The 26,077-nt window shown below is 35.5% G+C and overlaps 4 protein-coding genes and 1 long non-coding RNA gene across 6 annotated transcripts; 1 reads left to right on the top strand and 4 right to left on the bottom strand.

The window, feature by feature from the left end:
• Positions 1-4,925: 4,925 nt before the first annotated feature.
• On the top strand, positions 4,926-10,555 carry LOC111367345. 2 transcript variants are annotated; one of them, XM_022988158.1, is made up of 9 exons: positions 4,926-5,044; positions 5,367-5,768; positions 5,858-5,945; positions 7,109-7,194; positions 8,660-8,738; positions 8,912-8,971; positions 9,844-9,965; positions 10,059-10,130; positions 10,213-10,555. In XM_022988158.1, the coding sequence occupies exons 2-9, from the start codon at positions 5,395-5,397 to the stop codon at positions 10,313-10,315; spliced, it is 984 nt and encodes a 327-aa protein (XP_022843926.1). In that variant the 5' UTR covers positions 4,926-5,044; positions 5,367-5,394; the 3' UTR covers positions 10,316-10,555. The 2 variants fall into 2 exon arrangements, with proteins under 2 accessions (XP_022843926.1, XP_022843928.1); XM_022988160.1 differs by having other exon boundaries at positions 4,957-5,113.
• A 3,201-nt stretch (positions 10,556-13,756) lies between these two features.
• On the bottom strand, positions 13,757-15,458 carry LOC111367344. Its single transcript, XR_002697797.1, has 2 exons — positions 15,338-15,458; positions 13,757-14,421 (listed from the first exon to the last, which is right to left on the bottom strand). It is a non-coding gene; the product is annotated as an uncharacterized LOC111367344 (long non-coding RNA).
• A 1,496-nt stretch (positions 15,459-16,954) lies between these two features.
• LOC111367343 (protein FAR1-RELATED SEQUENCE 12-like) lies at positions 16,955-19,763 on the bottom strand. The gene is made up of 2 exons (XM_022988157.1): positions 19,142-19,763; positions 16,955-17,470 (listed from the first exon to the last, which is right to left on the bottom strand). Exons 1-2 carry the CDS (start codon positions 19,679-19,681, stop codon positions 17,255-17,257), a joined length of 756 nt encoding a protein of 251 aa, XP_022843925.1. The 5' UTR covers positions 19,682-19,763; the 3' UTR covers positions 16,955-17,254.
• Positions 19,764-22,298: 2,535 nt separating this feature from the next.
• LOC111366682 lies at positions 22,299-23,563 on the bottom strand. Its single transcript, XM_022987388.1, has 2 exons — positions 22,676-23,563; positions 22,299-22,478 (listed from the first exon to the last, which is right to left on the bottom strand). The coding sequence occupies exons 1-2, from the start codon at positions 23,561-23,563 to the stop codon at positions 22,299-22,301; spliced, it is 1,068 nt and encodes a 355-aa protein (XP_022843156.1).
• Positions 23,564-23,701: 138 nt separating this feature from the next.
• LOC111366681 lies at positions 23,702-24,697 on the bottom strand. Its single transcript, XM_022987386.1, has one exon. It carries the CDS (start codon positions 24,695-24,697, stop codon positions 23,702-23,704), a length of 996 nt encoding a protein of 331 aa, XP_022843154.1.
• Positions 24,698-26,077: the final 1,380 nt, after the last annotated feature.

The raw sequence follows: 26,077 nt of genomic DNA, 5'->3' as shown, positions 1-26,077 counted from the left end.
CAGGTACATCTTTTATTCTGGTTGATCTGGCTTGACTACTTCGATGAATGAAAGGGAAGTTCTTGCTTTTATTTATTGTTGGTTTATATTACTGTTTCATTTTGAAATTGCATTAATTAAATTTTTGTGCTGCTGCTGCTCTATTTTTATTTAAACTCACGTAATTGGATCCATTGACCTCGTTAAATCTCACTTTAACCTGCTTATTTTACGTGATTAGGTTTTGACTAGTATTTGACTATTGCTTTATTATTTTACATATACCAGCAGTACTAGCTTGTTGTATATAATTTTAGTCCCAAAATTTAAATTTAAAAAAAAATTAGCTCAAATTTTCATTTTCCATTACTTGCACTTTTTGTTCGTTGATCTCTCTATTGCATGTCATTAAGTTGCTATTACAGTGCATGTAGTTACATATTGGTCATTTTGTCACTTCTAGCTCTAGTACCTTAAACATGAACCCCTCACAATTCGATGCACTCACCCGACAAATAGCGACTATTCAAACTCAAATGACCACTACTCTTGAAGAGAGTAAGGTCCTATCTGCTAGTTTGAAAAATTTTAAACACATCCCTCATTCGATTGATGTTGATAATTCTAAGGTGTCCCATAATAGACAACATTGTCGACAAGGTAATCAAAAATACTTTCGACCCAATCGTAAGGATAGGGATGGGAATAGAGATCAGATTCGTGAGCGAGAACGAGATAATTTTGAAATTCTTACTCAATGGAATACCCTTAAACAAGGAAATCAATTAGTGACTGAGTATATCGCGCAATTTGAGGAATTTCGAACCAAATGTCATTTAATTGAGGATGGGAGCACGACTTTGAGTAGGGTTAGCCAAGGTCTGAGAGATGATCTTAAGCGTGAGCTTTTCCTTCGAGGTGTCACTACTCTTGTCACGCTTACTCTTTAGCTCGAGATTATGAATTGATTATTAGTACTCCATATGAAAAGCGTGGTCATCGTCGCTCACCCATCTCATTAGCATCGCCTCATCATAAGTCTATCATAAAACCGTCTCCGTCTAATGTTCCTCCTATTTGGAAAAATAATTGTAAAGGTCGTGATAGTCCAAGATCTTCTTTTCCATGTAGAAAGCATATGGACAATCATTCTTCGATGTCATTGGTTCCAATTCCTCCCGTTAAGTCCCTTCTAGGACCTCCCCCGTCTGATATTCCTCCAATTTTGAAAAATAAGAGTAAAATTTTTTATAATCATCATTTGGCTTCATTGACTCCACCTCCTCCCATTAAGTCCCTTCTAGGACCTCCCCCTTCTAATGGTTCTCTAATCTTGAAAAATCAGGGTAGAATTTCTGAAACTCCAAGGTCTTCTTCTCACTTGTTGTGCGTCAACTGTAAAGACTTTGGTCACATTTCTTCTAAATGTCCTAATCGAACCTTAGCCATGGAAGAACGAAAGAATGTAATAGAGGAGCCGTTAGAAGATCTAGTCTATGAACCTAAATTTGAAAATTTTGATGACTTGGATGATAGTGAGGACATTTCCTTAGGTGGAATCCAGACTCTTCTCGAGACTTTGGATACTATACCCCTTATCTCCGACAATTCTCGATCACATGTTATATGTTATACCTTACCCAAGTTAAAGAGCTTGATGATGTCACCAGTCACCCTCGGAAAATCCAGTCGCCTGTGGTTAACACTAAGGCAAAATTATCCACCACTGACCAACCTCAAATTGATAGTCACAACAAAAGTACTAACAAAAATCCTGACAATTTATTACAGTCTCTAGTCCAGAAAAATCTTGGAAATTGGGACTTGATCCCTCCAACCGTTCAAATTGCATATAACGATCCTGTGAACTGGTCTTTAGGTCTAAAACCCTTTGAAATTATTCTTGGTTGTAAATCTTTGAAACCTCTAGACCTTATTTCCATGTACCCACATGCTTGTATGTCTATGTCAGTTGAGGTAGTTGTATCACATTTTCATGGCTTGCATATTGAGATCAATAAATAATTTGAAGCAAGTAAAGCATTATATAAACCTCAAGTTGATTGGCATAAACAATACTTTGAATTTAATATTGGGGATTATGTTATATTGCAAGCGTGTAATGCTGGTCTTTTTAAAATTTCAAAGCATGTTGGTCAAAATGTCTATGTCAATGATCTTATATCACATTATGACCATCAACCTATTTTATTTGTTAAGGATTTCGATATTTACAATGGCTATTTTAACACTTTTGTTGATCCTTTTCTATCTCTACCTGAGAACTCCCACACCGAATCTTTTGCCATGTCTATTCGAATACCACCTGTCGCAGCACACAAAGATAAAATTGATGTAATTTTAGATGAACAGGTTGTGTTAACCATTGATGGAGAGAATTGGTGCTTCTTTAATTGTTGGGTAGATCAACGTTCTTATTGTGCTCCACATTATGCGCAATCATGTGAAGATTTTGGAGATGAGTTGCAAGAGTACTTGTTATTTGGAGTCCAATGTCGGTACTTGATTACAAAGAAAGATCGTCCTCCTTGGTTGGATCATATCCTTGAGGATAAGCTATAACTATCCTTGTTATCATTTGTGGAGTTTCGGTATTTGGTCATCGAGAAAGATCGTCCCCCGTGGCATGACTTGGAGCCTTTCGCATCAGATTCAGTGCAACATTCTGCTTCATCTACTCGACGGGGTCGAGTTTTTCTCCCACCCCGGGAGAGTTGATGCGGACATCCATTTATTATTTATTTTCTATTTGGACTATTAGCTATATTTTATTGGGACTATTGTTTATGTTTTCGTTATTGGGCTTGTTTAGTGGGTTTGGTCCAAGCCCTACTCTTTAGGGTTTGTGTTCTGCTATTTATTTATATTTTTGTTTCTCATTTGAGACAGTTGATGATGAATTAGAATTGAAATATTTTTTGGTGGCTTGCAGCCGTTTTCTCCCTCCCCTCTCTTCCTCTGGTTTCTTCTCCTCTTCTCCCTTCTCTCTGTTTCTCCTCCCCGTTCCTTCTTCTTTCTTTCTTATTCATCCTACATCAATCTGGAGCCGGCATTTCACTGGCTGTTATCTGGTTAGGATTAGGTCCAGAATCTTGTGGGGTGTAGCGTAGCTTCGACTTGTGCTTTTGGTTAACATTCTAGATGCTTTTCGTAAATTTTAGTTTATGAAATTGCGAAGATTATTATGAAATATTATCCTCTAGGAGTCAGTTTTTTGGGTGAAAAGTCATTTACAATCGTCTTTACTTTCTCGGATGATATCTTGCATTGTTTTGCCTTCTGTTATCCTAGATCATTATCTAGGATAATGCATGACCAAATAAACATACTTCTAGTTTCGTAATCCATTTTAATGATGGTCGAGCCTAGCTTACTAAACATGGCATAAATGATACGGAAAATTATAGCTTTAGTCTTTGACCATTACTCCATTTCTCTAGTTGATTATATAAATCTTTTTTCCACTCCGTACTGTTCTTTGTCACATGTACTGAAGTCCAAAGCAACTAGATCATCTATAACATGTTCGCCGACAATGGCTCACTGGATTCGGCTTGTTAGACGCCACACTGATATGGTCTATGTGGGATTTGATCTGCATTGTACTCTTACGTATTGTCCATTGAGGATTGGGCTCCAAAGTAAATTTCTTTCCCGTCCCTGCAATCTGAACTAAAGACCTCCATATACCAATGTGCACATTGGTGCCTCAGTATAACTGCTTTGTTCCAAGTCTCGAGTTCGTCCACCACCTCCCACCTAAGTTCAGCATCAGACAGTTGCCTTTCCTTGAGAATGCTCAAATTCTACTTTGCATCGATATGTTTTCTTTCTTAAAGCAGAACTTAAAGCTGCAAATATACGCTGCTCGTGTTCTTAAAGCTGAGTGGAGATTCTTGTATTTACTTTATGTACAATAAAGCAACACACTCATAATTTCCTGATTCTGTTTACTTTATGTTTTGTTCTGTAAGTCGTATGGCGTGTTTCTAGTTTAAAGATGGACTTGAAAAGAACCACACTTCAGACAACTAAGTTGACATATATACTATCCCCTTGGCTATCCCATAACTCAAATTTTGACATATCACTTCATTAGACAACACACCGCAATACTCTGACTACGTTTGGTATATTGAATTAGACTATATATCCAGGAATTTAATATAAAAGTATAATGGATATTAAAAAGTAGATAATATTATGGTGACTTAAGGAGGATTGTGTTTCCTGTGTCCTCAATTGTCCAATTTCTTGGCTTGCTATCGAACTTGCTTGATCAAATCCATAGAACGGACCGACTTCTCAACAAAGAAAATGAGAGAGAGTGATTATTTACTTTGTAAGCAAACAAGAACCGGCTTCACGCTAGGGGTGCTCATCTACCTACTATAGCTAACTTCTTGTTACAAACAAACGACCTAGCAAACGGGCGAACCAAAAAATTTGGTAGAGTCTAATCTAAGTATCGACTAGATAAGCATACTGTAGTAAAAGTAGTAGTTATGAACCATGTAGACCATTCCCATAAGGGTGGTGTCATTTACTATATCTTTCGTATTCTGTCTAAAATCATCTCCTACCCCTATATTATGTTAAACATTTAATGGTGCAAATGACGAATGAGAATTCAATAGACATCGATTTAATCAACTGAATACCTACTAGCAAATGTTGCTAACATTTTACCTGGCCTGTAAGAGTAATATAGAGCTCAACTTTTAATAAACTTTTACAATTTCTGTTAGCAGATAGTACATTACACCCGCCAACAGAATCGAAATTTATAGTAAGAAGGGAGGTTTATGAAAATTTTGAATAAGGAAGGGGTGTCCTTGTTATTCTCATAAACCTTAGGGAGGTCTTTGTAATCAAATATTGTTGAAAAATAATTTAACGTTATAAAATTCGTATGCCCAAAGTGTAAATATCTTTTATTTGTACCGATAATCTTATTTGTATATATCTTAACAGTTTTCTTCGTCAAATTCCGACTTCGTACTTGCATTCACCACCGCTATTTGATTTTGACCACTTGGAAGTGGTAAGAACTACTCTATGTGTGTGTGAAGAAACAAGAAATGAAATCCACTTTTCTTTGCTCAATTACATGGTATAATTGTACAACAATGTTTTTATTATTTTTATTTTTTTAGGAAATTCATGAAAACATCCCCATTGCTTTTTTATCTAATTCTACAGTCCTAGATAAACCCAGTTTTAGGTTAAGCGCTGGTAATTTTTATCAAGAGATTCAATGAAATTTGCATATTACTTGCCTAAAATGAAACCTAAATGTTGGTTGAATTCTGAGAGCTTATTTTTTTTATTTTTTATTTTCCTTAACGGGTGATATACTGGTGCAGATATTGTTTATATTAAAGGAGAAACAAAATGGATATGTCTTTTGTTTATGGGAAATACCCCAATTCTACCTTTGGGAAGCCCATTGCCTCTCCAAGTTCACTCTTTACAGCTCAGTTTCTAGCAGTGCCTCAAAATAGTGGAATCTGTATTACTAATATCAAGTTCTCGCCTCGTATAATTGTGTCTAGAGCAGCATCGGATTCAAAGGACTTCAATGTGGATATTGAACTAGGTAATGATACATCTGTGAGTACAAGTAATGGTAGTGGTGGTGGCATTCTGAATGGGAAGGCAGCCAAAGGGTCAGGGACCACCGCCAGAGAACGCCGGTTATTGAGGGTTCGAGAGGAGAAGAGGAAGCGTGAATATGACCATCTTCGTAACTATCCTGCTTGGGCAAAGTCATTCTCTGTTTCTCCTCTCATTACAATTTTGTTTGATTGCAATTTTGCAATGCAATAAGTGTGTATTTTACTTGTGTTAAGTGCAGGGTGTTGGAAGATGCTTGTAAAAATGATTTGGAGCTTCGAGCTGTTCTGGGAGATAGTGTTGGTAACCCAGAACTTATGAGAGAGAGGGTAAGTTACAGTTTGTTCGAATTTTGTCCAACTGTATTAATGAGTTTGAGTTGGTTTTGTTTTGTACTGCTAAATGCTTAGTTGATAGATAATGTTTCTTAGATTACTGACCCTCAGTATCTGCATTATTAGATTGAATGAAATATTTTTTTCCAACTAATAGAAAATCCGCATATTAAGAATTGAAGAGTCCAATTAAGTCCACTACATACAATCGTAGACTTTGATGCACTAATATGGACATGTGTGTCCAACACGACACGTGTCATGTCGGATATGTTGATAGATGACTTTTTCTAAAAAGTATTGATACGACACGTCATCGATATGTTGATTAAATTCTTTATTTGTATAGTATAAATTTAGTTTTATACTTATTATTAAATTTTCTAGTTTAAATTTTTTAAATATGAGTACATATTTGTTATTTACTAATAACTTTGAGTTAAAATATATAATATTTTAATAAAAAGGAAAAAAAATCGACACACAGAGACGCCACCCTATTTGAATTGTTTGTGCAACAGACGTCATAGAGATACTCTAAAATCATATCCACTATGCCGTTCGTTAATAATTTGATTATTGCCTAGATTATAAGCCATGCTGATACTACCATCTATTGTCTAATGATTGACTTTAGGGAGTAATGGTGCAGCTTAAATACACCATAGTTACTGGAATTAACAAAGGTTAAGAGAAAGGTGAACCATCACCAACATGTATCAACGGAGTTAGAAATTGTATAAACTTTTTGTTTGACAGAATTGGAGGATCCCATTTGATTTATTATGCATTGAGTTCAGCAGTTGACTCTACTATGTATTTTGATGGTCATACCTTAAAAAATGTTAACAAACATGTATAGATTTGTTAGTGAGCTTCGATTGGGGCGCATGTAATCTCCCTTGTAATAGCACAAGGCATTTTCAATGGTCTTTCCTTTCTGTTTCATAGTTCAATTGTAAATCTGAAAAGGGTTGGACTGACATGTAAAGAAATTATTTGAGTACATGGGCATATGCTGTAAAGGAATCGATCTCTAGCTTTTGTTATTGCTTTGAAACCAGCGATTTCATCATTTCTTGAAGCATAAAATTCTCTATTCATGAATTTTGTTTTTGTGTTTAAATTCTGTAACCTTTTTTTTATATTGTTGATAGGTTGAAGAAAGAGTTCGACAGAAAGGGCAAAATTTTCAGAAGTCCAAAGCAGGATCAGTCCTTGCCTTCAAAGTCAGCTTTAGAGAGTAATGCATCTCTTACTTAGACATTTAGACAAGCACACATTCACTGTCCCTATCTGTCTGTCTCATTTCGGTGCCTAAATTAGCACTGAACTATCTAAAACTCCTTTCCGCACTATTATTCTTTTGCCACTTTTGTTAATCATAACTGATATCTGTGTGATCGTGGATCAAGTGAGGTTGTAGCTGCATCCCCAAGATAGTGTTTTCTTATATTTATCCTTGGTGTTTGACTTTCATCTCCTAGAGTTTTTGTTCTCTGCTTATAGTTAATAAACTGGCTGTCAAGTTAGAGATTGATGGACAAATACACTGATTTTTAATTCTCCTTCATTCTTATATTATGGATGAACTATACCTGTTTCATGGGGTAGTCTAATTAGTCTTTAGTACTTTGGTCCATAGCTCTCATTTGTTTGATTGTCAGGGAACTTCTTATGGGATATGCGTTTGCAGCTGAAAAACTAAATCGTCACTCTTTTACTTCAATGGTTTGATATGCCTCTGGAAGGCTATAGCAAACAATCACTTGCCGAATTGGAAAAATGAAGAAAACATTTTTCATTCTTCTGTAGTTACCTTCCATGTAGATTGCCAAGATATTAAAATGCCTTCCACACCGTTGAAGGGGGAAGTTAAGGAGAAATCATAAAGAGTGCCTCTTCAACCAGATTACTCATGAGACTTAAAGTCTGGAACTTTCATAGGAATGCTATCAAGGAGATATCATAATTGTGCTTTTGATAGAGCTTTTTGCCAAAATATGGTCATAATCCAAATTGAAATAATTTTCATTCTCTTAATCAACTTGAAACTTTTGGACTTGGGATAGGGTATTGGTTGACTGGTTGGTCAGTGAACGATGATGTGCAGTTGGGGTAAAAAATTGTTATGCTTTATGCAAACAAATATTTAGCATTGGATAAATCGATATTTGAATCATTTGAATTGCAGTAAAATTGTACCTATCCACATGTTTTACGCAGGGATGTCTGTCCACAACTGCTTATTGTATTACTCATTCTGCTATCCAATTACTGTTTGATCTCATTCCTATTCATTCTGCATCATTTACTATTCCAATTTTGGCCCTTCACCATCACTAAATCATAATACCTGGTTAAATCTTTTGGGTTTCTAGCATGTCATGTGGCATCAATTGCTGTTACTTTTTATCATTTCTGAATTATAGGGAGAGAGGAGAACAATTATATTGTCATATCATGGGTTTGTTTGGCATTCATCAAGTTCTCATTAAATTATATGGGTGTCAGTAAATCATTTAATCAATTTTCAGTTAATATTTTTTCTATGATTATGACTTGAAAAGGAAATTCTTATGGAAGACAAGACACAAGTTGACCTGAGTTATGTGACAAAGTCTAACCATCATTGGTGCATATTATCGTACTCCATTGAACCATCATTTTTTGACACTTGATGCTTATTCAGTTTATATGATGGCCAGTTTTAATCCTTTAGATTCCTACATATGGTTTGAGTTATATGGATCACCGTCGGACAGAGATGTAGACCTTCTTGGCAGTGTACGTATGTTTCTATTCCATTATTCCTATTCTACCAACTTCTATCTTATTGACCATTTAAATTTCTGAAAAAAAAGGGGGAAAAAGTCTTAATTTTTTGTATCTGGTTATCCTTGGTACAAGATGCTATTTTAACTGAATTGTTTGATAAACATGGTTTCCTTATGTGACAGGTTATTCAGTCATGGTACGTGATGGGTCGCTTAGGCGCATTCAATTCATCCAATCTACAGGTTTGCTTTTACTATGTTATTGGTATCTCCCCTTTCATCATCGTCCTGATTTGAGTCGTGCTTTAAGTTCTACATATATATTCTGAGCATGTTTCTCTGCATTTTTGGCAATATCATGCTTGCTTTAAATTTCCTCTTTGTCGAAGAACTTTGCGCTTAAATTTTAGACTAAAACTTTGAGCATTGGTCAAAAATGAAGAGTTTAGTTTCATGATCTCAAGAACGTGTACGTGACTACTAGTAGTATGGATATTCACTTTCTATATGCTAAAATAGACTGGACCTACATTTTTAATCTTCTTATTACATTGCCAAGTGACTAAATGATCAGGTGAAGCAGACCCATCATTAGCTTTATACAGCTCGTTTCCTCCTCCATAGATAACTGTTCATGTAGGATTTTAAACCGATCTGTCCTTTGAAAGCCCTTTCCCAGGTGGGATTTTACTTTATTTTGTATTGGCAAATCAATAAGTATAAGCCATATTTTTATTATTGTGTCAAGAGTATTGATATTAATACAAAATATATACAGCTGACTTCTGTTCACATATATAATCTAATTATTTTGAGTTTCGAATCATATACATGGAGAGCAGGCATAAGACCTGGAATTGAATTTTGCCACCACAATTTATACAGAAATTGGGACCTTTGGTAAAATGAATTGACCATGTGGTTGAGTGAGTTGAAGACTAAATTTAAATAAATAAATGCCTTCCCTCTCTAACAGTTAAAATGGATTTGAGTTTTTCTGCCTTTTATTTATTAAAAAGTTGTGCAAGTGTCAGACTTCCAATAAATTGAATCGAGCCAATTATTGTTGCTCCTAATTGTCAGAAACATGTAACTCAACTTTTACATTGTCACAGATGGCAAGTTCATCGATGGAATACAATCCTTTGTACGACGCAGATAAGGGTTTTAAGGTGATGCCTTCGTCGTTCCATGATATAAGTAATGTTGAATTCCAGGACAATTGGGGCAGGATTTGGTATGAGTTTTCTGATTGTACTTTTCATGATCACATATCAAATTAGAATCCTCCGACCTCACTAGGATCTTACTTCCATGGATATGATAATAGGGTAGACCTGGGAACGGCTGATTTCTTTTCAATTGACGTTCTCCTCAATTGCTTGACTGTATTAAGCTCAGAGTAAGCCTTTGATTTCAAGCAAATTCTATGGTGGCACATTAGCATAGATACCATGTTTAACTTCGATTGCTATTTGTGGCAGGTATTTGGGCATTCAACAGGTAGTTTTTGGCGGGCGCCGAATGGGAGATTGGGAAGAGGGGATGACTAGTCCTGAATATGGATACAAATACTTCAAAATCTGAAAGTCTTTTACGCAAAGAATTAAGAAACAGTTTTCCGCTGAATTTGGGGTCGGCACAAGAAATGCTCTACCATGGTGGTGCTAGAAAATCTGTTCGTTAGTATTTCTTTTAGGAATTATGTTCTTCGTATTTTTATTATTTCTTAAAATATCACCGATGCTTAAGATGAGATGAGCATTGAAGATCCTGTGTTTGTGTGTGTAATCAACAAATTGAAAATAAAATCCATTTTCTCCACAATCCATTATCACTTCCACCGAAGTCTCCTTAGTGGTGCATTTCCATTACTCGAAATCATATGGTAATATCCCACAAAGGTTCAGTTCCTAAGAGATTGACCTTGGCCATATCCAGAGATAATGTGTTTGCTAAGTACATTATCTTGGAATTAGAGATGAGATTAAGCAATTACACGTAAATCTCTACAATAAGATCTTGATTTTTACCCAATCGGCAGATATTTTTCTAACACTAACGGTGCACAGAAATATATTTTCACATCCACAAAGAAACAATAGAGAGTGGCGCATAGATGCACAACTCCCATTCTCCCATTATCATTTAATTGGGTAAACCTTGTAACTTTTCGCTCTGTCATAACTCATACCAATTTGGTGATGGATTTTTTATGCGCACATTGGGTCTACAGGCACCTCACAATAGGAGGCCAGTGATTTTTTTGTTGGATGCGGGCCTACTATCGTGAGAGGGTTATATACTGGGGTGTCACAAATAGCAAAACCCTTTGTTGATGGATATCGACAGAGGTGCTGACTTGACACCATTCTGATTGATGTGCACATATAAAAACTAAGTTTATCGAAGAAGTGGAACCTGTTGCAAAGTTTTTGATGGCAAAAAATATTGAAAGATGCTGTAGGTACATCAATTATTCACAGCTTTTTTCACAGCACACACACATGCAAGTGGGTGGAGTCCACGATTAAAATAATCGTGAATCTCACCTTTGTGAGACAGCTGTGAAAAAAATTGTCAAACAAATGCTGTACAAATAGCAATTTTCAAAAATATTTTACCCATAAACTGAAGATTTTGAATGAGTACAATAAATTCATTTGGATAGACATGATATTCGCCTACCTAAGAGCGTGGTTGAACACGTTCTAAAAGCTGATGCCTATTAGCTTCAAGTATTGTTACGGACAACTTGAACTTTCTCTGTTAAATGGCCATTATGGTTTTCGACATCTTTCGTGAGAGTAAGTAGCTGATCTTGATATGCTGCACTTAACCGTTTCTTCACCCAGAGTTCTGAGGTTGATTCTTGAATCTTTCTCATCCTAAATAATAGCACAATTTGATTGATTAAATGGTGAACAAGTTAATAAATCATGGAATTTCATGCCCACGAAAAAGCGTCAACAAATCACATTGCCTTTAGCGTTCTATGAGCCGTTAAGAAAATCCAAATGAGGTAATAAAAACTACGCGTGAGTGTACCTGTGTTAAAATAATTAGAATAATGCTCTTTGTACATTCCATTTTGTACATTGTGTTTGACATTTTATGCAAATTCAAATTGTCTTCGGCAGGAAAGTGCGTTAAATTAAAAAAATATTCAATCATGTGCTGATATGTGGCATAATATTAAAGATGATGTAAATTGTAAAGCATAATGTACAAGTAGCATGATTCAAATAATTATATGTTGCAATGGAAATAATCAAATATTTACGGAAACAAGATTTTCAAAGGAAATATTCTAGTTAAAAAAGGAAAGGAAGTGAATGCAATTCTACTTGTTCTCTTGTTCGGCCTTAGACATATCTGGTTTTCTTTCTCCCAATTCTCCCAACACGTCCAAGTAGTTCTCTATATCAGAATATATGCGATGGGTTAATAAAACTAGAGTTAATATAATCTAAATACATCTCCAAAGCTAGCACTTAAAAGGAAATGGAAGAAAAGAAAAGAAATCCCTTGTAGCCATTTAAAAAAGGGATACAAATCAAAAACCATAATCTTATCAAGAAAGAAGATACAATAATGGTAGAAAACAGGCTTCCACAGTTTGAGTACAAGCTGAGAAGAGAAATGCTAGAAGCCTTTAACGTATATTTAGTCTCCTCGGTTACGAATTACATTGTAATGTTCCCCTGGCAAATAGGCTTATGGAAGTTACACCTCTCCAGATTTAAATGTTTCTGATGATTGTCAAAACAGCCATTCTTTCTCTAACTCAAAGCAGACGGTGCGGAAACAACAGAATACTTGTACAGTTTAAATTCTCTGATTTCAATTATGTACATCTCTCACCAACAGCGGGAGAGGGGGGTGACGGAGAAAGTAGTAATGAACTACCACTTGTAAACTATTGAGCACCTCTACGACTCAGATTCAATCATACCAGTCTCATAAGATACATGAATTTATCATGTCTATAGACGAGTTAAGAATTCGACATGATTCAGAATGTCCAAAATGTGATCTAAGAAAATTAACACTATGAAATCTGTATGCAAGCACACATACACCCATTTTGGAAGCATTGCATCTCGTTAAATTCGAATGCGAGGATAATTTATATTTTTCAAAAGAATATAGATAGGCTAATTTGTTGACCCATAGTCAGATTAGCTAAGTTTCAAAAAGTACACGACAAGTGTAAAATTTCCAATAATAATCATCAGTTCATTTTGTTACACAATGAACTCTTGAAATTGAGAATAAACTTCACTTTGAGACTGAGAACTCTCACTAGTTGAGTCACTGCCAGGTAGGCTTATCAGAGAGCAAGCAAACCACGGTGCTACGTTCAGCCGTGTGAGTGCATGCTAGGCAAAGCTTAAATTTTTCTAAAACCGAATGTGTGGATAATAAGTAGGTAGTAAGTAGTGGTTCTTACATGATGTGTGTATAAAAAGAATATTTGACTAACTTAAAAAAGAAAAAGAAAAAAAGCTTTGCCAAACATGCACTTAGCCTATGTTTGGCTCATGTTTATAAGTTGTTTATTAACACAAAAGCCACTTTCTAACTACAACTTTCAAGGAACCACAAGTATTATGCACTTATTCACCACTCATAATTTAAACTGGCTACAAACACTTCCCAAACAAGTTCTAAATATGTTCCCTTTTCTTCTATTTAGGAAACTATTTAATGCATCCATTATATTGTAAATCCCACAGACATACAAACATGCACACGGAGATTGCAAGAATATTGGTGGTAACAATGATTCACATCGTCATCAGTGCCTTGCTTCCATCTTTACTTGCATGCTCAAGCAACACAAACACATTTGGTCAAGGTATTCATATTATAAAAACTTGAAATCCTTTTCTTTATCCTAGCACTTCTTATTTATCTTGATTCAATATTTTATTCTTATCTCCTATTTCAATTTTCCTACCATTCAACATTTGTTAATACTGTTTCTGCAAGAAATTGAACAAGAGATAATTTGAAAATGTAAACAAAATGAAAAGGTAAATATATTTATGTAGACGTGTCCGTTATTACTTGCTATACTAAAAAATGATTGTTGACTGTCAACGAAATGGCAATCTTCAAGGACTAAAAAGGGGTACAAACACACACATATTGGTGGTTGAGGAGGGAGAGGGGGACAAAGTTATGGAAATAGTTGAACAAAATCGACAATTAACAAAAGGTGTGAAGCTTACAAAAGTTGGACGTTTCTTGGACAGTGAAACCACCAAGGGATGATTATGGTCCCTCACAAATTTCTGAACAATCCACGTCCCTGGCTTTTCTCTCTTAACTACAATCATTGCTGTGCAACCTTCCCACCGTTTTTCTCCCTTTTCATTGAGAATGGTATCTGACCTATGATTATCAGGAATCCCTCTACATCCTAATCCATGCAATATAATTGAACCATCACGCTCTGACTTACGGGATGATAAAATACAGCAAAACCTATCTGTCCACCATATTCGTCATCACACGCTCTTGCAGCATCTTCTGATTCGAATAGCATACCCTCATACGGTTCCTGGTTTCTGTCAGCTACACATAAAGTTGAGTTACCAAGTGCTGATTCTTTAATTCTTCCACAGCGGCCATGCACTGTGTTTTGCACATCCACTAAGAGAAATCATTAAATACATGACACTAATCTGGAGAGATTAACAAAAGAGATAACAGCTGACAGTAACGTACCTTTCACTAATGAAACATTACTCTACAAACAGAATTTCTACATCACTACTTTCAAATAGAAACCAAAGAAATAAAAACAAATAGTCAATAAGAAACTCCACAGCGTTTGCTGAAGAACTCCTGGTATACGGTACACAATTCAAAACTTTTTCAAAGCACAAGAAACTTGGAAAGGTGAGGAAAATGATTAATGAAAACTAATCACAAAAGGAGTATTTAAAATATAAGTATAAAAGATGAAAATCAGGGATATTTCAGTTTCATAATCAACTTATCCAGATTCACATTAACTCTGAGAACTATATATCATCTGTAATTGCTAAGTCAGCCATTAATTTGACACAATCCTCTATTTCAAGATAAACGAACGAGTGCATGCACAAAAAGATTTTTTGAAGAAAGAAAGAGATGCTATCTTATTCTAAATGCATCACCTTACTCACATAACTTCTACAGAGTAGCACAAGAAGTTATATTAACAAAATCAAATGCAATGGTGCACTGCACAACGGAGAATTATAATATGATCCAGAGAGCTCAAAACATTTCATAGATATGATTTCACATTCGAAACAAAAATTGCTTTAGAGGGCATCACTACATCGAACTTTAATAAGGAAAAAAACCCGGTAAAAAAAGTAAATTAAGAAAAAAACCTAAAACTTTAATAATGTTTATATTCTCAATTATTACCTAAATCACTAGAAATTACATAAAAAAATATTTCCCCGATTATCACTGCGTAATTGCATATTACCCGAAGATAGAATCATTTTTTTTTTTAATAATGGTGAAAGAATAGACCAATTGCTTATTTGTATACACTTAGAACACAAATGGATACATATACAGACTGGAGTTCTGATTACTTACTGGTGAGGTGAGACTTTGCAATTCTTTCTCTTTGGCCAATTTCTGCGTAATTGCAACCGATAGTTAAATGAATGGTGAAATTAAATTAGTTATTTAATTCTACCTTTCACTTAGATTGAAATTGAAATTGAAATTGCAATCCAAGTGGAGCTAAATACGTAAATTAGGCATTTTTGGGTTTGATTTGAAAGAGGAACATTTTTATAGTTGGACTTCAATGCATTTTGGCGCAGGAACGTGGGTAAAATTACAGTTAAGGTCCCAACTTTTGAGGGTTTTTTTTTTTTATTTACTATAGGAATCACCTTTCAATTTTGTAGGTTTAGCAAGTTGTTTCTACTTGAGTCCACATGACACATAATCAAAATGTCCTTTATATTTAGAAAATTGATTAGGTCTCTTTTTTTATTGAAGCAAATAAACATGTTTGTCGAGTTTATAAACCATTCAAATTAACTAATTTAATTTATAACATGTAAGACTCATAAGTATATGCATTTGGTTCACACTATTTGTTAACCACAAAGTTTATAAGAAAATTCCTTATTCGCCCAACATGCTAATGCTCGCACAAATGCAACACAATAGATCAGAAAATATATAAGTGATAGTGTTTAAAATATCAAGCTTTAAATTTGATATGCTTGTACCCAAGTTAAACAAGCTACAAGTGTGGACATGTCTAGTTCAATCTCAAGCTCGTAAAATTACAACTATTTGCCTTCACCTCTATTTACTCGTCAAGTAATATTGATTAGAAAGTCAAAATCAATTTTATCACATTGAACGATGCAAGCAATAGTCAAGATTACACACTTGTGCTCATATGATATTGTTCGTTACGAAGGATATTATCCCTTATCGACTAGAACTTCTCGTCTTCGAGGGTGCAATTTATCAAATTTAATTTAACCACAGCAGCACGATATTCAACACAAAGAATGTCACTAAAAATCTATTCAAAAGGGTGCCTCACCATTATAGAAAATTGAAATTTGTGACCATCACGCTCTGACTTACGGGATGATAAAATACAGCAAAACCTATCTGTCCACCATATTCGTCATCACACGCTCTTGCAGCATCTTCTGATTCGAATAGCATACCCTCATACGGTTCCTGGTTTCTGTCAGCTACACATAAAGTTGAGTTACCAAGTGCTGATTCTTTAATTCTTCCACAGCGGCCATGCACTGTGTTTTGCACATCCACTAAGAGAAATCATTAAATACATGACACTAATCTGGAGAGATTAACAAAAGAGATAACAGCTGACAGTAACGTACCTTTCACTAATGAAACATTACTCTACAAACAGAATTTCTACATCACTACTTTCAAATAGAAACCAAAGAAATAAAAACAAATAGTCAATAAGAAACTCCACAGCGTTTGCTGAAGAACTCCTGGTATNAGCAGCACGATATTCAACACAAAGAATGTCACTAAAAATCTATTCAAAAGGGTGCCTCACCATTATAGAAAATTGAAATTTGTGGAATAAATGTGCATACAAGAAATGAGTCCGATGAACAAAACAACCAAAGGAGAAGCAGCTCGCACAAATGTGGCAAAGTAATAGACGTGATTCACAAGAGGAAACTGAAGAACGAGTGCTTCAAGGCAAAAGAGTTCATTTCAAATTTTATTATTCCAATTTCTTGAGATCTCTAAAAACCACCAGAAAATGTTTGCACCAGCAGCATATAATGAGTTATTGTGCACATGCTATTTCTACAATGTGCATATCTATACAAAGAACTAAAACGACGAATTGAAAAGCTACACTGGACATTCAGCGCTAAATCCATATATGTCAAAACATGTATCTGAAGCAATGTTAACTTCACCAAACAGCTTCCGAAAAGCTATCTACTAACAATGTTCTGATCGTGAGATCCCAATTGTAAGTTAAAATTATCTCTGACTTCGTCGCTCTTCAGATTCCAAATCGCTAACATTTCTTACAGTGTGTTGGATTCTCTTTGACAGTGACTGATTGTGCTCCTCAATGTGCTGAAAAACCATATCCAGTTGCCTTTTATAGGTTGCAGCTTGCTTTTCAAAGGTTGCAGCTTGATTTTTTGCAATTGACAGCTGTAAGGATAGCTCCCGGATTTTATCACGTTCATTCTACACAAAAAAAGACAGAAAAATGAGGACTATCAGAAATAACAAAGATCTGTGTCTCAAAGATGTAACGCAGCTCAATAATTTCGTATTGCACATGCACAACTCTTACAAAAAGAAAAGCTAGATCTGAATGAAATTAATTGAACGTAATTACTAGGCCAATCATGCGAGTAAATACTATTTAAGCTTTAAAAAAGTTGCAGAAAAGGGTATTGGTTTATCATTTGACATCTTATTTCATCACCAAAGATTTACACAATTGTTCAATGATATAGAGAAATGACCTACACATATCAGATCCATTGTAAGATATAGATTCAAGCCTTAAATCATAAAATGCATGACACAGTGTGGTGAGAACTGGGATTATTTCAATGCACCCTCCCCCATTCATACCTCTTGGGACTAGCAAGATTTGCAACCACATCAAACTGAACTAGTTACTTGAATATATCATCGAAAACTAAAAAAAATTCACAGCAGTTAGAAATTATTTCATCAAAAAAATGAAAACAATAAGATCTACTACCCCATCCTCACCCCAGTGAAAAATATAGACGTGCTATGAATCGTATGACAAAGCATATGAAACAAAACAGATTTATTCACAGAAAAACGAGATCACTTTATACTCGAGTATTTGTATGAAACCCAAACATCTCCAGGTGCATTACTTTTTACAAACAAAATTAGCTGCTAAAGTCTCAAACTAAGACGTAACTTGGCGAGCATGCAAATAAGATAGCATGCTCGACAAACAAAAAGCACATGCAGGAAAAGTATCATTGAACAAAAACATAATCTAGACTGAAACCTTTTCTCAAAACTAATAATGATCTGAAGGGAAAATGGGGTCAGTTTCCAAGCCAAAAAAGAATATATTACTCTTTAATGAGATGCATAGATACAAATGATTTTGCTAATATCTTCAAAACTTTTAGGAAAATGTTGAAAGCACGATGCTGCTATTAGATGGGAGGAGCACAAGAAGAAGCTTGTGAACAGACTTTGTGATACCACGTCTTTTTGGTTCAAATTAAAGCAACAGTAAGAACCATGAAACCAATTCACTTTGAAATACAAGCAATAGAAGTATAGTACCTATGCAGTAAAGCAGGCAAGGAGATGGTCGGAGATGAGTAAAACACTTTAACTAGAGTAAGAAAACTGGCAACTTAGCATATATTATTAATATGATATGGATAACTATCCTACAAATTGGTAAGTTATGACGTAAGTGTTGCAACTGCAACTTCATATAAACTACAGTGGTCAAGACTTGCTGACATGATCTCACCAATTTGAATGTATTTGATCCAAAGAAGAGATGTTCCCAAAAAACTTTATGGATATAATGAACAGAAAAAAGTAATTGAATATCAATAAAAAGTAGAACAAATGCATGGTTTTCCAATTTTCTAGCTGCTTCTTACCAAGTCAAGAAGCGTCAATTGACACACAGGCATTAAATTCAACGAGGCCCTTTACGTACTTCTGGCATAAGCTTAACAAAATATGATACAACATGAAAAATTATAATTTATATTTCATATAATTTTGTTGGTACTTTTTCCCATATTTAATATAAAACCTTCCTAGAATGATGGAAGATATCACCACATATATTTGCGAGAGAAAACTATATACTACAAGTTAGTGTACAGCATTCACCATTGATGATTCTAACACTCCACCATTGCCATAAATGGTAGCAGTTAAGATTGCCTGTCCAGATCTTAACGAAGGCTTCGCATATGCCGGGGCCATTTCATGATTATGCTCCTTTACAAATCTTGTAACTTTCCATTGCCCATTGTCATCACATGCGAAACATATCATTGCTTTGCATCCTGTCCTTGATTCAGGCTTTTTATAAGTAAGGGCATCAACTTTGTCATCCTTGATGCCTTCCTTGGAGCAACAATAACATTTTGACCGAACCCTCTTTGTACCCATGAAATAATATTGCTTTCCCCTCCTGACGCTAAAACCCATTGCTTGACCATAATCACAGTACAACATATAGGCCTCCTCCTCACTGTAGACAACTTGCTCCAACAATTTCTTTTCTAGCCCCTCAACAAGAACTTCATTCGAGCCCTCATTCTCATCAACCACTTCCCCAACGGAACGTGGAATTACTGCTCCTTCTTCATCGCTGTCAGTACAGTTGGCTTCATGACTTTTGAGCTCCAGTTCAGAACTCTCCATTTCTATAAAGCACAAGTAATAGCTCCAACAAGTCAACCTTTAGAGACCTTGACAATGGGAAAACAACCACCCTTAGTGTTGGTAGAGGAGTACATAATTACTAGCAATCTGTACATACTAGGGAACATCACAATGCTAATACATAACATAATAGGATTTGTGAAAAATTGAATGAACCAATTTTTATCATAGTTGGTGTTTCAAAAGCACTTTTAGGTAAATCCAGAGTTAGGCGATTCAATAAATGTCTTGAGGCAAAACTTCTCATAAAAGTTGAATTCGTAAAAAAGTCAACTATTGTGTTAGACCTATTGGTTCAGTGACTCTTACAGGTGCATTATCAGAATTTAAATTTTTTTTGCAAATAATTAACTTGTTGAAAAGACCTTAAACAATATCATGAAGCTTATGCCTTATTCACGAGATCTCTTCCATAACAAATGAGATCCATCAAGCAATATGTATCAACATTATCTTATGAGTGTAACAAACCAAAATAGGGCAATCGACAGCAGAAACTTGTTTCCTCATAATACCTTGTACTGCTGTTGAAGAAGTGTGCCCTAAATTGAAATGACTAAAAAATTTCTTTATTATGATGTTAAACTACTACGATAATTGTCATTTATATTTCGCCAAAGGGGATGCACCTATTTAACATAATGAACCAATCAAAAGTATAACTCATTGGCTTCTTATCGATTAAAATCCAAAATATTTTTCAACAATAATTTAAATATAAGAAATTGGAGTTAGAAAGTGGGCCTATGGAGAATCGTGGCAAACATTGTCCTATATTCATGTTTGCCTCCATTTGTGTGAATTCGTGGCTCAAANTCCATCACTTACCGCCCAAAATCTGTTAATAGCTCATGCCTATGTGTCAAACGAAATACGCACATGGCTCGTTAAATGTTTCCAGCTAGAATTAAATTCCATGTCAGTAATTAATTAATTGTCATCTTTTTCCCAACATGCCACTTTAATGTGAAAGCATGAGAGATGAAAACCATACACAGCAAAACGAGATCTATAGCAAAAACCATTTTCATCTTTCAAATCTTGGATTCCCAAATCGCGTGAACCCTAACCCCAAATCAAAATTGTTTATTTTTCCAACTTTGAGCAAAATGAATTTTTTTTTCATCTTTCAGTAAAACAAATTTGTTTTTCCAAATTTTTTCTGCTATGAAATCGGTCAAAATATGGGGATGACTAAAATCGGTCTTGGCATTAGTTGGGCTTCAACAAGGGAGATGGTGTGGTGAATTTTGCATAGTTTAAGCAGATGAAAGAAGGGAGTGGATTTGCTACATTAATTAAATATGTGTGTGTGTTTTTTCTTCTCCAGAAACTTTTATAGGCTCTGTAAATATATTCACAGTGTTGTTCACCAAATTCAAGCACTTTTCACCACCATTTTAGGCTTGTTCAATATGATGATTTATGATTTTGGACTCGAGAGATTTATATCTCCAATTTTGTATTTTTCTATTTGATAGGAAATAACTGTTGGTAAATTTAATTGGTAGTGGAATCGGGTTCTCATATACCGTATTAGTGATTTAGACACCGGATTCACACTTACCGTATTTGACAGTTGCTTACCGTAGTTGGTAGCTGCTTATCGTATTTGGCAGTTCAACTCACCGTATATAGCAACTCACTGTATATGCTAGGCAGCTCACTGTATTTGTCAGCTTACCGTATATGCCAGTCCACTCACCGTATGTGGCAGTCCAACTCACCGTATTTGACACTTACCGTATTTAGCAGAGAATTAAACACAGAATTTCCACAAACTAGTTGTTTCATACAATCACTTTCAATAACATAGAGTTTGGTGTTTGTTTTCACATACTTTGCACAAACACAATTTCGTATACAAAATAAAAAAATTCAGATAAATTTTTTTTCTATTTTTATTTCTCACAAAGATATAGAATATTATCTAGATTGTAAGAATTAAAACAAATTACACCCGATTTCCACTTTGAGCTCCAATTTCTCATTCACCCGAGTTTCATTTTTGACAAATAAATACATGAATTCAATGTTTTCGTGGAGGAGAACACATATCAACTTTGATATTTCAAATTGGACCAACGGGTCCCACCGAAAATTGTGCCAAAAATGAGCCACTCACTCATTTTTTCTAACAATAACAAGGTTTCCCATTGGACCAGGTTTCTGGGTTTCTGTCAACCACAATATCAATTGTAAATTCAATAACAAAGTCATGCTATATGCCTATATCAATGACAAACACCAAAGACAGCCATCTTCAATTAATTGAGCATATATGCGAGTTAGTTAATATACAAAACAGGCTGCATATACAAAATAATTTGCATCAAAGTAATTCCCAAACCTATGCTCACAGTTAAGCTACATTATCAGTCAGTTTCAACATCAAAATTCAAAAATAGCCCAAAAATCAGTAACTTTCCTATACTTTAAGGTTTGGGCTGACTCACAAAAGTAGTTCTAAGAAATGTAGGCTTCAATGTGTTGCAGTCCTAGCAAGTCTCCTAGCGTTCGCTCTTGCTACTCTTGATCTAGAAGACACATTGTTTTGCTCATCCAGTTCTTCAAAATTCATTTGCTCAATAATCTCTTATGTGTGAGACGATGGTCCAATTTCACTAAATGGGATAGAAGCTGCTGGCACTTCATCCTGAAAAATTGTTTGATGTTGGTTCCCAATGCTAGGTGTGGGCATGAATTGAAAACTTTGAAACTCTTTATGTGGTTGGCTCAAACCAGCTCCATACCCTCGGTCTGGCACCAATTTTCCCTGATGACAGAATACCATCAAAACCAGTCAATAAACCATAGTTTGACATACAGAAGTAAACCATTACGTCCTCTAACGCGTGCCTTCTCGAATCAGCCGGCTCCAACTGTCCTTCATACCAGTCCTACAATTGGAAGTGATTTTCTTGAGTGTTTTTCGAATTGTAAACATCATTAAACATTTTAATTACTACTTACGTTGAAAGGTGCATCAAACCTTGAGTGATATCTTTTATTGTGGCCCTTTAATCCATAGATTGAGCATGTCATGGACACCATTCCTTTTTTCCTAACATGTGATCGTCCATGGGAGCATTCGATAACATCTTCCTCGGCTTGTTTCCTCCTTTTATTTTGCTTTCTTCCCCTTTGTGGGGTATTCCATAAAAGTGGAAAGATAGGAAGAGTGTCTAATCGAGGCCATAATCGTCTCCCATTAATTGGATTCATAATGTGATCATAGCATCTCAAATATGTATCAGCGGTGTAGTAGTTGTCCACGAAATCCTCAATTTCATTTCTAGTCTCCCGTATAACGGCAATAGCGTGACTACATGGAATTCCTGTCAACTCCCACCTTCTACAAGCACAACTCTGCTCTTCCAAGTCGATGACATATGTCCTATATTTGCAATCCACTTGCCACCTAGGCCTTCCTGAAAAATGTAATGTGCATTCATTGGCCATCTCAGTTATCTTGACCAATTTTTTTTTTATTCTCGAACACAATTGCCCTCCATATCTCATCATCTTTCTTTGGCGTTTCTCGATCCTTACCATGAACGCTAATTGTAAATCTGTCGACATCGTTATGATTAACTTCTTCCTATCATCAATCAACATCTTGTTGAAAACTTTGCACAAATTGTTCAACAAGATGTCACTTTTCAACTGTGTTTTGAAATGAGATTTACTCCATTTGGCCGCAGGCCTCTCTGTTAACCATTTATGGGCACCTTCACTGAGTTGGAGAATCTGTTGTATCCACTGTCTGTGGTCAACCAATGCAGTTGACTTAGCAGCTCGCCAAAGTAAATCCTTCAAAGTCTTTCCCTTGAATCCCAAATTGAAAAAGTTCGTGTACATGTGTCAGACATAAAACCTATGCTCAGCCTCGGGAAATAACTTGTCAATTACCTTACTTAAGCCCTTTTGTCTATCTTTCATCATAGTCCAATCAGTCCCATTTTCCATTTGAATATGCTCAGCCAGATATTTCAAAAACTATCTCCATGCAACTGTGTTCTCTTTCTGTACAACCGCATAAGCAACTGGATAGATACAATCATTTGCATCTAAGCTGACTGCAGTGAGCATTATACCTCTCCAAACACCCCGAAGGTGGCACCCATCTACTCCAATTATCTTCCTACACCCTTGTTGAAACCTCGATTTGCAAGCACTAAAACAGACATATATACGTTGAAACACTTGTCCTGTTAGTGCTATCATCACTGTGGATCCTGGATTGGTCCTCAAGACCTCTGCTGCATACGACCTCAATCCTGTAAATTGTTCTTCAATAGTCCCATTTATCAATTGCTTTGCATATCTTCTAGCCTTCCAAGCGACATTCCGCGTAATATTTACCTTCAAATCTTCCTTCACGGTTGCTTGCATACTTTTTGTTTTCAACTCCGAATCCACCTTAAATTGCTCAATATACCGATGGACTATGAATATATAGTTGCAATGACGATTGTACTGATCTTGACTACATGTGTGTGAAGGCGTATATGACTTCACTTGCACCGTATCTGAATTATTCATCTTAGAAGCCCATATTCTCCATTCGCAACCTAGTTTACAGATGCCTTGAACTCTTTTTTCATCGTTCGCCTTACACTTCACATTATATCCATTTATTGCACCATACGTTCGAAGCACCTTCCTGAAATCTTGAATAGAATTGAATAATTGTCCCACCTCAAACCGTGGATCCCGTATATCCATATCAGCTGTAAATTCTGAAAATCGATAGTCGACCTCATCGTCAGATGACACACCAGACAACAATTCTTCAGAGGAGGGACATTCTAAATCATCAAACTCATGGTCTTCGTCATGCATGGTTACTGCATGGCCATCTTCATTGCATTCCGTGGCCCCCACATCATAGCCTAATTCAACTCCCTCTGTCACATTTTTTTCAAATAGCAAATCATCTTCACCAGACGATATATTATTGTTGGAATCACTGAAGTCCGAGTCATCCTCCATATCAATAAAAAAGGAAAAAAAAAGAAAAAATGGGGAGTTAAAGACTCGTAAAAATTGCAGAATAACAGAACCTTCATTATATTCCAAAGTGCCCAACTTTAGCAGATTAACATAGGCAAGCAAAGCTATATCTAACTTCCATTCTTTAAAACCCACCCTTGCTCTATCATGAAACCTATACTATATTAAAGAAAAAGGTTTGGAATTTACCTGGATTCAGTCCTTCCATGTGGATTTTTCACAAATCCAACCTTTTGCGGTCAAGGTAAGACCTTCAGTTGTTATATATTGTTTGATTTTGGGGGTAAGGGTTCACAACAATCTCTGTTATTGGAGTGGAATTTCGTTTGGATTTTGTGGGGTTACATTTCTTTCTTTTGGATATAGATTCATGATTTCAAAAGGAATTAGGTCTCATGCTTTCAATTTCTTTTGGCTAAGGTGTGTTTGGTAGTTTCAAATTACTGATTGGAATTTAATTCTGAGCTGGAAACATTTAACGAGCCATGTGTGTATTCCGTTTGACACGTAGGCAAGAGCTATTAACGAATTTTGGGCGGTGAGTGATGGAGTGCAACTATACAAAGTTTAGTGAGTAATGGGGGTGCAAATGTAAGTTCAATGAGTGAAACGTAACATTGTGTAAAGTTCAATGAGTGTTCAAACATTTAACTTGAATGTCTAACTATCAAGCCAACTATGGAATATTGCAGATACATGATTGAATTGATTGGGCATGCTAGGAAGATTGAAGAAGCTTATCCGATTATTATTATGTTTCCAATTGAAGAAGCCTTTTCTGGTGGAGGGTGGAGACGGCAAAACCAGGCGGCAACAATTTGCTATTGGAGGTTCCACAACTTAGGAAAGAAAGTGACTGCGATTTCTGTGTTTGGGAAATGAAAGGTGGGTATGCATATCAAAGGCCGATTTGACTTTTCATTGTTTCTTTTAAGTCAATAAAATTGAGTAATTAATGGATGCTATGTGTGATGCCACATAGGGCGATTATGATAGTCGATAACTAGGAATAACATTACTCATTCGTTCAATAGAAACTAGTCTTCCCCAAATTGACAATTGAAAAAAGTCTCCTCCTTCAAATCCCAAACTCTTCTCCTTCAAGTCAAAAACTTCTCATCTCCTTCTTCTTTTGAGGTTGGCGACTATGGAAAGTTTTAAGGGAACGGCGATGTGCGTGGAGGGTTGAGGTTTGAAATCCATCTTCTTCATTTCCAAACCAGCGACGAGCTTCTATTTAGGAAAATCAACATAACTTTTCCATATTTTGAAATATGAAGTACCTAAAGAATGGATTTGATTTTCAATTGATTTTCTTTTATTTGAATTACTTGCCATGTTTTTATTTATTTATTTTGG

The sequence above is a fragment of the Olea europaea genome, chromosome 18, assembly GCF_002742605.1.
Source record: "Olea europaea var. sylvestris chromosome 18, O_europaea_v1, whole genome shotgun sequence".
Lineage (NCBI taxonomy): Eukaryota > Viridiplantae > Streptophyta > Magnoliopsida > Lamiales > Oleaceae > Olea > Olea europaea.
This window is presented reverse-complemented; position numbering and strand designations above follow the sequence as displayed.

Bases quoted from the DNA above. Each gene is read 5' to 3' on its own strand.
- LOC111367345 (XM_022988158.1), top strand. From the start codon at position 5,395: ATGGATATGTCTTTTGTTTATGGGAAATACCCCAATTCTACCTTTGGG. The intron at 5,946-7,108 runs GTAAGTTACAGT...TATTGTTGATAG, and splicing joins CAGAACTTATGAGAGAGAGG to GTTGAAGAAAGAGTTCGACA. The intron at 8,972-9,843 runs GTTTGCTTTTAC...ACATTGTCACAG, and splicing joins TCAATTCATCCAATCTACAG to ATGGCAAGTTCATCGATGGA.
- LOC111366682 (XM_022987388.1), bottom strand. From the start codon at position 23,563: ATGTACACGAACTTTTTCAATTTGGGATTCAAGGGAAAGACTTTGAAG. The intron at 22,479-22,675 runs GTAAGTAGTAAT...TTCTGTCATCAG, and splicing joins GGTTTGATGCACCTTTCAAC to GGAAAATTGGTGCCAGACCG.
- LOC111366681 (XM_022987386.1), bottom strand. From the start codon at position 24,697: ATGGAGGATGACTCGGACTTCAGTGATTCCAACAATAATATATCGTCT.
- LOC111367343 (XM_022988157.1), bottom strand. From the start codon at position 19,681: ATGGAGAGTTCTGAACTGGAGCTCAAAAGTCATGAAGCCAACTGTACT. The intron at 17,471-19,141 runs GTGAATGCTGTA...TTTTTTGTGTAG, and splicing joins GAGTGTTAGAATCATCAATG to AATGAACGTGATAAAATCCG.